The 13,089-nt window shown below is 38.2% G+C and overlaps 1 protein-coding gene across 1 annotated transcript in view; it reads left to right on the forward strand.

Moving 5' to 3' along the window:
• The window catches only part of ASXL3 (ASXL transcriptional regulator 3), a 179,608-nt gene that overhangs the window by 25,011 nt on the left and 141,508 nt on the right, over nt 1-13,089 (forward strand). The window contains exon 2 of the mRNA XM_053571930.1: nt 10,124-10,206. Within this exon, the coding sequence (XP_053427905.1) occupies nt 10,124-10,206 (83 nt within the window). The remainder of the gene's footprint in view (nt 1-10,123; nt 10,207-13,089) is intronic.

The following is a 13,089-nucleotide window of genomic DNA, read 5'->3' on the forward strand; positions in this document are numbered from 1 at the left end:
ATCAATTCTAGGAGTCTTGGTGGAGTCTTGAGGGTTTCCTAGATACAAGATTATATCATCGGCACAAATTGATAGTTTTACCTCCTTAACCCCAATATGGATGTCCTTCCTTTCTTTCTTTCTCTTGCCTGATTGTTCCTGCTATGACTTCTAGTGCTGTTCTGAATAGAATTGGTGATAATGGGCACTGTCGTCTTATTCCAGTCTTAAGGGGAAACCTCAGTTTTTCCCCATTTGGTATGATGTTGCCTGTGGGTTCATCATACATGGCTTTTATAATATTGAGGTATGTTCCTTCTATGTCTAGTTAATTGAGGATTTTCAACACAAAAGGGTGCTCAATTTAATCATGTGCATTTCCTGCATCTATTGAGATGATTAGATGGTCATTTTCACCCTTCTGTTCATGTGATAAATCGTATTTATTGATTTGCATATATTGACGAACCATTTTGTATCCTTGGGATGAAACCCATTTGATCATGGTGAATTATACTTTTGATGTGCTGTTGAATTTGGCTTGCTAGGAGGTTTTTGAGGACTTTTTCATGTATGTTCATAAGTGATGCTAGTCTGTAGTTATTTTTGTTGTGTCCTTTACTGGACTTGAAATCAAGGTCATACTGGCTTCATAGAATGAGTTAGGGAGGATTCCCTCCTTCTTGATGTTATGGAATAATTTTTGTAGGATAGGTGCCAGTTCTTCTTTGTAGGTCTGATAGAATTTATCTGTGAATTATCTGATCCAGGACTTTTTGTTTTGTTGGGAGAATTTTTATTACTGATTTAAACTCATTGTTGATCCCTTTAGGGTTTCTATTTTTTCTTGATTCAGGCTTGGGAGGGTGTGTTTCCAGGGGTTGACCCATTTCCTCTAAGTTTTCTCGGTTTTCTTTCTGGCTTTTCGTAGTGGTCATGGATGACATTTTGTATTTCTGAGGTACCAGTTATATTGTTTCTCTTTGCATTTCTGGTTGAGTTTATTTGAGTCCCTTCTACTGCTATTGCTGCTAACTCTGGCTAGAGTTTTATTGATTATGTTTATCTTTTCAACAAGCCAACTGTTTGTTTCATTGATCCTTTGTATTGTTTTTGTTTTGTTTTGGTTTGGTTTTAATTTCATTTAGTTCTGCCTTAGGATTTGTTATTTCTGTCCTGCTGGCTCTGAGTTCAGTTGGTTCTGTTTTTTCCTAGCTTCTTGAGGTGGGACAATAGGTTCTTAATTTGTAGTTTTACTGTCTTTTTGATGTAAGCATTTTTAAGGTCATGAACTTCCTCTTAGCACTGCTTTTCTGAATCTCATATATTTTGAAAGCTTGTGTCCCTTTTGTTGTTTAATTCAGAGACTCTTCGGATTTCCATCTTAATTTAATCATTGCCCCAAGAGTCATTTAGCAGCAGGTTGTTTAGTATACATGTATTTGTGTGGATTTGAGAGTTTCTCTTGGAATTATTATTATTATTATTTTTTGAGACAGAGTCTCACTATGTCGCTCTTGGTTGAGTGCTGTGGCATCACAGCTCACAGCAACCTCAAACTTTTCAGCTTAAGCAATTCTCTTGCCTCATCCTCCCAGGTAGCTGGGACCACAGGCACCCACCACAGCACCTGGCTATTTTTTTGTTGCAGTTGTCATTGTTTTTCAGCAGGCCTTGGCCTGGGTTTGAATCCATGAGCCCTGGTACATGTGGCCAGCATCCTGGCTGCTGAGCTACAGGCACTGAGCCTTGGAATTAATTTCTAATTTTTCTAGTTTTATTTCACTATACTCTAAGAAGATACTTGGTATAACTTCAGTTGTTCTGAATTTGCCGAGATGTGTTTTGTGGCCTCAGATGTGATCATTCTTGGAAAATGTACCATGTGCTGATGAGAAGACAGTATATTCTGTAGTTTTTGGATAGAGTGTTCTGTAAATATCTGTTAGGTCCATTTGTCCTGGAGTCCCACTTAAGTCCAGTGTTTCTCTGTCACTTTTCTACTTCAGTGATCTGTCCAGTTTTCTCACTGGTGAAGTTCCCAAGTATTATTATGCTACTATTTATTTATTTGCTTCTAACTAGTAGAATCTGTTTTATGAATCTGAAAGCTCTAGTGTTAGGTGCATACTTATTTAGGATTGTTATGTCTTCTTGGTCAGCTGTTCTATTTAGGATTATATAATGACTATTTTTTGTCTTTTATTTTTATAATTTTTGAGTGAAAGCCAATTTTAGATGGTATGGGAATGACCACATAGGTCCAGGTGTAATGGCAGCCTGTGGCAAGTGATTTCACAGTGTGGTGTGTATTGTGGGAGCATTGTTCTCTGGGTGGTGTTTGTACCCCAGGAGTCGGGCTGTTGGACACCTGCGGCTCTCCACACAGGTCCTACTAACGCTGTCACTGTGGTCCTGCTCTAGGGGCTTTGGCATCTGCTCTATTTGAATTCCCAGGGAAGGTAGGGACACTCTCTTCCAGTTGTGGGGGGGGTGAGAGTGTTTGCTTTCCCTATGCCCTTCCTGCCTAGCGAGGTTTAGGTGGAGGAAGTTGCAGCAAAGTTCATATCTGAATATCTCAGGAGTCCCTGCTGAGCTGGCCTGGTGCCGTGTCACCGTACGGTCTTCACCTGCTCCCTTGTTAGTGCAGTGGCCTGCAGTGATGGTGGGGACCCGTTGCAGTTTGGGTTGCTGTGTCTACAGAGGGAGTATGAAGCCCAGGTTTCTTTCCTCCTCCCCTCCCAAGGTGTGCACGCCTCCCCAGGTATGTTCCCAGCTAGGTGACAACATGTTCTCATCTCTCACTCCTTCATTCTGAGTGTCTCTCATCACTCTGATGATTTACAGTCTCTCTCCAAGAAGGTCCATCTGAAGGTGGGCATCTATTTGGAACTTTTGGTCCTCTCTTTTAGAGCTGCATGTGTATCCACCAAGTTGCACTCCCCACCCCATTTTGTTTTGATCAAACTGCAGTTAAAATATTTGTCAATGGTTTTAGCTCCTTGATTTTAATGAGAATAATTATTAGGTATGTTGTGTTTTGAAAGTGTTATTGTAAAACTCATATAGTATGCAGAGAAGGGTGACTTAGGTGGTAGTGTTTGCAAATTATTTTTTATGAAGATTGATGAAAAAATGCCTGAGGCTACATTAGCCTAGAAACAAAGGGAGACTTGCTCCTGATAGTGTCATCTGAGTACCATAAGGGATCCCATTTTGTGAATTTATATAACACAATTGCACTTTAAGCTTACATGTTAGGACAGGACTTTAATGTTAAATAATTGTTATAGTCAAAGATACCTTACTTGATAGAAATGAAAGGGAAGCAGAATTTTTACTTAATGTGCAGAAGAGACTAATAATTAGTAGACTCTGAATAAGATGTACTGTCTACTAATTTGTGTTAGGTGGATTTCTTTGTTTTTCATTAAAGAGATGTTTTACATATTAAAATAGGTTTTACATATCACCTTCATTTTAGCAATTATTTTTCTTTTACTTTTTTAGAACATTATATAAATTCTGATTATCTCTCTGTTTCCTTTCTGTATAAAAAAAGAATATCAGGTCTTTCATAAGATTACAAACTTACTAAGGTACTGGAAATGTTGCTGGAATCCCACAGGAAATTAAAATTCACCTTTCAATTGCATACAGTTTTATCTGAAAATTCAGATAATAACCACTCTGTTTAAAACTGTTTTAGATACCCAGAAACCATTTCTCTCAGCTGTGCTTAGATTTTATGACTTTGGGACATTAAAATAATTTTGCTGTAAAAGACAATTTTCTTCTGATGGATATTCTATGATACAATATATATCATAGTTGCTTGAAAGTTTGTCTTTATATATTGTTGGAAGTAAGTTGTTACTGTAGATATTTTCTGTTTCTTCTTGATTTGTGACAAGTATAACAGGATAATCAGTCCTTTAGCATGTTGTTCTTCCACAATATTAGAATAGTACCTATTAGAATGCCAGGATGAAACTAGGCACAGTGTGGTGCAAGTTTACCTGTGAATCTGCAGTGAGATCAGCTTGGAAGTGATCTGAGGGCTGAGAATATGTGGACAACCTGATTTGTAACGAAAGGTCTAGTTTACCAGAGACTCTCAAAGACATGCTACTTTTAATGTGCATTATTTTCTTACAGCTTTTTTCTTTATATTGAAAAGATCTATGTTTCTAGCCTATGCTCAAAAGGGGCTTATTCTTTTCAGCCAATACTATTAACCACTGTTTATTAATATTAATTGCTGTAAGCACTCATTTGGCTTATTCTATTGGAATAGTAAGTGCTTTACTTCATTATCTCATTTAGTAGGCACAATGTTTTTATGAATGAGGAAGGGAAAAAACTAAGACTCAGAGATAGTATCTTACCTGTCATCAAACAGCTATTGAATAGGGGTTCCTATCTCACCTGACTCCAAAGCTCATAACTTTCATCATTATTCTATAAAATGTTCCAACTCAAACCCATCTCCCCAAATCAACTTGATCTTTATTTTTTTAAGGCCTGTTTTATAGTGCTGCAATCTGAAAATATAGATATGAATGAGGACCATGTCTCTGGATCACATGAGGGTCACAGTGTAGTAGCAAGTATGTCATTAAACAGATAACGCTAATTAATGACAATTTTGACAGGTACTACCAAGGGAAGGTACTTTAAACTGTTATCTGAGAGTTCATGAAAATATCTGATTGTTCTTAATATAAGTAAGATTGGGGAATTGGGGATTTTGAGATAGACACTGTGAATATTATCTGGACTGTAAGCCCCAAGTTTCTGTGCACCTGTTCTTATGATGAGGAGCAGTTTAAGTTAGTAGAAAGAGCAAACTTCAGCCTCAGATGGGCTAGTTCTGCCTCTTGCTAGCTGTGAGATCTCAGGGACACATTTTCTTCTCAGAGGTTGCTGCCTCTGTGCAAAGTAGAACTGATTCACAGGGCTGTTGCACTTTTGATATCTTTTAAGTAACACTTTTTTTTAAAAAATTAAATCACAGCTGTGTACATTAATGCAATCATGGGGTACAATGTTCTTGTTTTATATACAATTTGAAATATTTTCATCAAACTGGTTAACATAGCCTTCACGGCATCTTCTTAGTTCTTGTGTTAAGACATTTATATTCTTCTACACCTAGTAAATTTCACATGTACCCTTATAAGATGCACCGTAGGTGTGGTCCCACCAATTACTCTCCCTCCACCCATCCTCCCTTTCCTGCCCCTCTGCTCTCTTCACTTTCCCCTTTGCCCTTCTTTTTCATAAGAAAGCTATAAATTGGTTTCATAGTAGGGCTGAGTACATTGGATAATTTTTCTTCCATTCTTGAGATACTTTGCTAAGTAGAATATATTCTGGTTCCATCCATGTAAACATGAAAGAGGTAAAGTCTCCATCTTTCTTTAAGGCTGCATAATATTCCATGGTTTATATATACCACAATTTATTGATCCATTCATGGTTCTATAGGCACTTGGGCTTCTTCCATGACTTAGCAATTATGAATTGGGCTGCAATAAACATTCTGGTACAAATATCTTTGTTATAATGTGATTTTTGATTCTAGTAGAAGAATTTAAGTACCACTTTTTTTTTTTTAAGTTTTTGGCCGGGGCTGGGTTTGAACCCACCACCTCCAACATATGGGGCTGGTGCCCTACCCCTTTGAGCCACAGGCGTCGCCCTTAAGTAACACTTTTATGAATACTAGTATAGCATATACTTCTACCATAAAATGCATTCAAATAAAATAGAATACTGTTAAGTATAATCTTTAGGGCTTTAACTAGTAACCACATATGCTAAGAGAACAGCTTACTTGAGCTGTGCATACTGGGCAGTTGTGAAGTGCTGTCACTTTTTATGTAATTTATCTAAGTATGGAGTGATCTTAATTCATGTGTCATCAAAATGACGTGCCTTTTTGAGGTTTCTTAAGAATAGTGGAAATACAGCATGATAAGTATATGAATTCTAGAGTTTGTTGTAATACTGGAAAGTTCCTGGAGGATTTAGCACATAGGAGTTATCTAATAAATATTAGCTGTTCTTTTATATTTAGATTGTGTCATCAACAGTATCATGATGGTTACAAATCCTGTTCATATACTTACTAGCTTAATGGCCTTGGGCCAATTAATTCATCTTTGTACATCTCAGAGAGTGTTAATAATACCTCCTCTATGCATCTCACTGAGTTGTGAGGATCAAATAATATGTGCTGTGTAGAAGCAAATGAAATAATGTAAGCTGTGTAAAAGCCGTCTGTAATTGTGGAGAGCGGTAGAAGGCTTTATTGTTGTTATAACCCCATAATTGTTTACCTAAGGCACGAGGCCCTGAACAGCTAAGCACTTTCATGAGCTGCCAGTATGGATTAAGGGAAGAGGACTCATGTATGTTAGGAAAAGGGAGAAAGCCCTGCGTGGATACTCATTGAGGATACCACAAATGTAAACATATATCATTGAAATGATTCTTAAATTATAGAGACAATTTTTTTTTTATTTCACAATAAAATAAGCTTTCTCAGAAAGCTTTTATTTAAGGCTGGAAAGGCCAAAAGTTTAGCCTTTCAATGAATGCTAGCCTAATGTGTTTATCTTAGAGATACATAAAATGAGTTTTCTGTTTGAGAGGTACAGAGGAATTCTTGAGTCACTCTTGAAATGTTAGAGCCAGTGTTCCTAGACTAGAAATGTACTTAAAGACCAAACCTAAAAAATAAAATATATGCATTCTTGACGTAGCCTGTGCCCTAAGTGCCCTAAATGATTGGGTAAATCATCTCTCTCTTTTACTATTTTGCTGTCTCTTTTTCTTCATGCTACTGGAAAGGGAGGGGAGGAAATTTCTGGGACTAGATAGTCTGCCTCAAAGTTGCATGAAACTAGATGTCTTTGAGATTGGCTCTGATATAGTTAATCACATAAAGAATATGAAATTCAATGGTTTATTTACCAGTTGTACACATCTGCCCACCTCCTGTGAGAAACAGAGGCTCCATCACTAGGAAGGCAGTTGGTTGGATGTACTTTTTGTGTCGCTAGCCAAGGAGAGTCCCCTCATGGGGAGGGGAGAAGTGTTGAATTTGAAACCTTTCCCGAAGTAATGCAGAAGGAAAAAAAGAGCTGAGAATACGAAGGACTTCACTGCATGAGAGATGCAAGATGATTCTTCACAGAGCCAGAGGGAAGTAGAGTCCCAACTATAGCTGTAACATGAGAGAACAATTTGTTTTACAAGGGGAGAAGGGCATTTTATGTAAGGATTGAGCACTGTGACAGACTCTGATTGGCGTAGCAGAGCCCATGCTATCTGGGCAGGGGTTTGTCATTACAGTCTTCTCTTGGCAGTGCTAGCTCTAATAATTTGAGCTTCAGATACTCTAACTGAAACTCGGTGATTCTAGGGACCTGTTTTTGGGGAAATGAATTGTAAAGTAGCTCAAATTTTCAGCAAAAATCTTTTTGAAATGGACTAGGAACGATTGAGTTTTAGCCAAAGTGACTAATATAGGAATGGGAAATAAAAAACAGAGCTCTTAGAAAGGAGGCCCAATTCACATTATTTGTAGAAAATATGATTCCATTCTCTGTACCATTAAAACTATTAAGATTTCAATTAGCTGCTCATATGGATAATAATTATTCAAATTCAGTAGCTTTCGTATGTAGTAGCAATAAAGTGTGAGAATATCATGTGAAAAAAGTTTATTCCAAGTTGCAACTGAAAATATAAAACAATTAACAAAAAGCTTTTTATAGGTTATAAAATAAAATTTAAGTGGGATAATGTGTGCAAATTCCTTCAGAATTTAATTAGATGTTTCATTGAATTCCAATCTCAATTTCATCTGGAATAATAAAGAAGTGAATAATTAGAAACTTAAGAAGGAATAATGCGAGCAGTGTCCTATTCAGAGAGTGAAGAGTATTATAATGTTACAGAATTAAAACAGTATAGCTTTGTCATAGCAATTGACAGAAAAAAATCTGTGGTACCTCATGGGACCCTTGGATGAGCCCCAAAGAGAGTGATTTGCAGATTATTCTGGAGGCCCTTAGGATTCACAGAAGTGCCTTTAATCATTAAAGGGAGTAAGTATGAGGTTCTGAGCGCTCTCATCTCCAGCTCAAAAACAGTTCAGCTTTTGTGTTTTATTTGAGTTCCCACATTTATCTGTAGGTTCCACATTTTGAAGTTTTCTCTGCCCTGGTATTCCTATATATATGGTAGAGGAAGGCTTACTAACCATGTGTGGCTTGTAGAACAAATTACTTTGGGGAAATGTGTCTCACTGTTAGGAAGTGGGGGCATAAATTCCTATTTTACCTTGTTAGAAACATAAATCCAGGTGAATTGGAAAATAAAATAAATAGTTCTTGAAGGACACGTGTAGGTATTTGCATGCTTTCTGAATAAAAGAAATTTCTAAACAGTAAAGCAGTTCAATGGAAAAAAACTAAGGCAAAGTTGCTTGAGTAATAATAGAAAACTTTGCATAACTCACTAAAACATATAAAACATAAGCAGCAAAGAGGCTGAGCAGGCCCTTGTGACCGAGAGATTGCTGGGACTGGGGCAGTAGCTTCCCCACAGGCTTGGGCATGGTAGCCTGCCATGGCCCTGTCTCCGCCTGCCGCCCTCTGCACGCCAGGGTTTTACAGGCTGGCTGCTGTGAGCCCGATTCATGTCTCTGCCGTGTCTCTTCCCCCTTTCTCTGTGATCTAATCGTCCCCCTTTTCAGCTCTGTTATGCAGTTTCCCAGCGTTTTACACTTTACTCCTCTTCTGGGCGCAGCTTTGCCGTGTTTCCCAGTTTTCAGTTGTTTCCATTGTCCTCCTCTGTGAGGACCATTTTCTATCTTTCCTGTTAATGTACTTACTACCATACCTTTATTCCAGTGTGGCTTATATTTTTGTATTTTGAATTAACCTTGTATGAGTAAAGGACTGATCAGGATTGGGAAAATGTGGAAGTTGGGAACTGGTAAGGGCAGAAAGTTGCCTAAAGGTTAGGAGGGGTGGGCTGTGTATAACCCATGGAGAGATTTGATGAATAGAGCCTTTGCTAGCCAAGTAGTTGAAATTTGGTCCTTGGTGGTAGACAAGATCACAGAGCTATTTTGAATAGATTTGGAAGCTGTTCAATTTTAAGTTTTTAGAATGACCCTATTAATCCTTAATAATTATGATTCTTCTAATAAATAATCATTAGGATTCAAGTATCTTTAAGTTTCCGGGGGCCGTGACTTGTGCGTGAAGCTCATTGAAAGGATGTGTGCAGACTTGTTCTTTGTACATGGATGTGGTGCCTCTGGTCCATTGTGATGAGCTATGTGGGCACAGTTCTTCCTGCTTCCATCACGTGGAGTTAATTCTCTGGACAAAGAGAGGAACCTGATTTCCAGGGCTAATGACCTAAACCCTGTGGAAACAACTCAACTATGTCCCATCTCTTTCGCCAACATGTTATGAACCCAAGTTTATAAAACTGAGATGGGCTGAATGGGAAGAGGAAAGGATTGACTTGAAATTAATTGGGAAAGGCAAAGAAAGGAAACTGAGATGAACTGGAAAACACACAGTAAAGAGTGACTTAGGCTCCCGTTTGCTGCTTTCGTCATTTTGGCCATGAATCTAGCGAGGCTGTGTCTGACCAACACCGTGTTCTCTGCTATTAAATGTATTCAGCCTCCATGTTTCCAGGATCTGGAAACATAGAAAACGTTTTAATGCCTGAAAACATGTCTTTAATCATAAAATATTAGCAGTTTTTAATAAAGGAAATGATGAACTTCGTTTCTTTAGATTTCACCTTTTTTGTTGCTTTTGTTTCTTTGTTTGTTTTTGGTGTATATGCCGCTGTTGTAACACTTTTTGTTATTTTTTTTTTAATAGAATAGCCCCCTATGTGTTGCAGAAATTGCTGGTTCAAATGTCCAGAAAAAACAATTACATTCTCCTTTAGACACTAGGGCTTTGTGGTAGGAACTTGCTTTAACATAAAAGCCCTTTCCCTTGAAAACCTTCAACAAAAAATGCATATTTTACATATATTTTCATTTTGTAATCTTCCATGCAATAATCTAGGAATCTTATGCTTGCTTTTATTTTTTCAGGCACTAGAAAAACACCCCAACTCACCAATGACAGCAAAGCAGATATTGGAAGTCATTCAGAAGGAAGGGTTAAAAGAGACAAGGTCAGTATTCATATTTAAAGTATTTTCTGTTTTCATTGATTAATAATTGTCTCTAGTTGCAAAGCAATAGGCCTACTTAGATTTGTATACTGAAGTTGATTGTGAATTAAATAACTACCTGAAATTCTTCAGTGATTGCAGAAGAGTTGGATGACTTAAGATTTCCTTGAAAGCGTCTGATGCATTAGCAGGCTGCATTAGACGGATTGACACAGAAGGTGCTTTGTTAACAAAGCGCAGTGCTGCCTGCCTTTGCTCCTCATTGGAGTTATTCCCTTTTTCCTTCCTTGTAAGAGGACATTGTGCTTCTGAAAGTGAGTAGTGAAAGAGAAAACACTTTTACAGGCTTCCTAGATAGACCCCAAGATACAAAGATGGACTCACTCTGATAAAATGCAAAGTGCCTAATAAATGTTGTTGAAAATTAAATAGTTTAAGAACTCCACTTGGAATGCCTTTTATCAGCTGTTGAGCCTAAAATTTACCCCCTTTAAAACATACAATGCAGTGGTTTATGTTCTGTTCACAGAGTTGTGCATCATCACCCCTGTCTAATTTCAGATGATCGTCATCACCCTCCAGTGAGACCCTGAGCCTGTTAGCAGTCACTCTCCATTCCCCACCACCCCGGCCTCTGACGACCAATAATCTGCTTGCTTTCTCTATGGATTTGCTGTGCTAGACATTTAATATAAGAGGACTCATACAACATGTAGCCTTTTGTGATTGACTTCTTTCACTTAGCATAACCTGTTAAAGGTTTGTTTCTATTGTAGCGTATGGTGAGATTTCATTCCTTTTTGTTGCCAGATATTTCACTGTGTGACGTACATTTTGTTTATTCATGGTGTTCCTTTATTTTTATTTATGTATTAATTTTATAGTTGTGGCTTTAGCCCAAAGTTTAGGCTCATTTGTATCGATACTTAAGGAGAAAAGAGGTTTGCTGCAGGACAAAATAGCTCTGATGTCTCTGTGTATGTAGTCAGCATGTTAGAGAGAGTGGACTTGGATGTGTGAGTCGTCTGTCTGCTCGCCATTGAGCATACAGTGTTTGCAACTTGGTAACATTAAACCTACTAAGATACCTTTTGAATGTTTTGATTGATGTTGATACTGAAGTGCTGAGAGAAAGGAATATCCTCTTGAGAGTGGCTTTTCCCAAAAAATAGGTTTCATTTATAACTTTAAAGTGTGGGCAACATCAATCTCTAGCTGTTTAAAATGTATCTTTTGCAAGTTATAGCCTTAGACATCACAATTTAGCAGGATTTAGGACACCTACGCTCAAATTTTCATATTTATTCGGAGATTTCTTTCTGCCTGCTCTGAAAAAATAGTCTGAGATAATGTAACCACACTGGGTTTGCGATAATTCTTCTCCTGTGAGCTGCGGGCAACACCAGGGAGGTTAGTTGCAGACAGTACCTAAGAGCTGCTATTAGGACATCCTGTTCTGAGCCAGATACCAGTGTGAGGAGTTAGGAAACAAAATGTGAAAAACTGGAAATTCATTTTCTCCTTGCCACCTGTCAATAACCTGGAAAATATTTATGTCATTCAGAAAGCGTTGAAAACGTTTGTGCAGACAGTCAGGGGGTTATGAATATAAGGATATCAGGTTCTTTCTAACTGGGCCTTGCACCAGTGGAATCTGCCAACACAGTAGGCAGTAAGATACTCTCCACAGAAGTGACTCTGGTGCTACCAGTTCGTTATGTACCTTGAGATATAAAATTTCTATGCCGTGGTTTGTAACAGCGTTTTAATTACATTTATTATCCTAACAGCATTATTTCAAATATTCAAAATGCTGCCCAACCCCCCCCCCAAAAATAGTAAACTAAAGGGCTTTAAGCATATGTAGTTAGCAAAAATAAATAAAGACTACAAAACAACTTATTTGAAGTATAATTGAAGAACATGACAAAGGGAATTAAGACCTCCTGGCCTCCACATGCACCTCCTCTCTCCCGATCCCACTGCACCACTGCTGCGTCCTTCCATACAGCAGAAAACGTGCCTTGTTACAGATACTGATGAACGAGTGCAGAGGCAGTGGGAGTACCTGGAAGCAATTGCCAAGTCGAATAGGAAAGGAACAGGCAAAGGCAGAGACCACGGTTCCTTTGAAGTTCTTTCTGTAAAATCAGCACTGCACGGAGTGGTCGCACACTACGCGTTTTGTTCTCTCTCTCTCTGTTTTTTTCATTCTGTCTCTTCACATTTCCTCCCTCCTGTCAGGGGTCACCCTTGTTTAGGGCCCCCGCATCTCTGCTCACTGTTGCCTTCTTATCTAGTCCAGTTTGCTTAATAGAATCACTTCTAAAAGTAACGGTTACGTATTTTGAGTGAGTTTGGGACTGTTTTGTATGTTATTAATACTGTTTTAGGAAGAAGATACTGGCATTTATTTTGTCTACTTAATGTACTCTTTTGCTTCTTCCCAAGTTCTTAAATGATGTCCAAATATTTAAGAGAGCTGAAGTAAGTGTAATTATATGTATTTTTCTTAAAGTTAGAAATTCCACCATCATTAGGTTAAACATAGCTGATTAATTTCTTGGTATTTATTAATGGTGTGTTTTTCAAGAAATGTAGGTTGGTGGTTTGCCTGGTTAGCTGAATACAGGGAAGTATAATTGGGAAATCACTGTGCTCTTCTCTGTGGATGAGAGAGAATGTTAGGTCTTCCCCCAAACAGCTCACCACTGCACCTGGCTAGCATCTCCGAGAAAGGGAAGACAGGGTCACGAGCCATCATCATTACAATCTGGACTTAAAGTTAGCCCCTTGGTTTCAGGTACTGGGGGAGCCTTCACTGCCTGTGTGCCAGGCAGGTCTCCTGCAGCACTTTCCTAGCTGGGCCCAACATTATCCTTG

Source organism: Nycticebus coucang, chromosome 19, assembly GCF_027406575.1.
Source record: "Nycticebus coucang isolate mNycCou1 chromosome 19, mNycCou1.pri, whole genome shotgun sequence".
Lineage (NCBI taxonomy): Eukaryota > Metazoa > Chordata > Mammalia > Primates > Lorisidae > Nycticebus > Nycticebus coucang.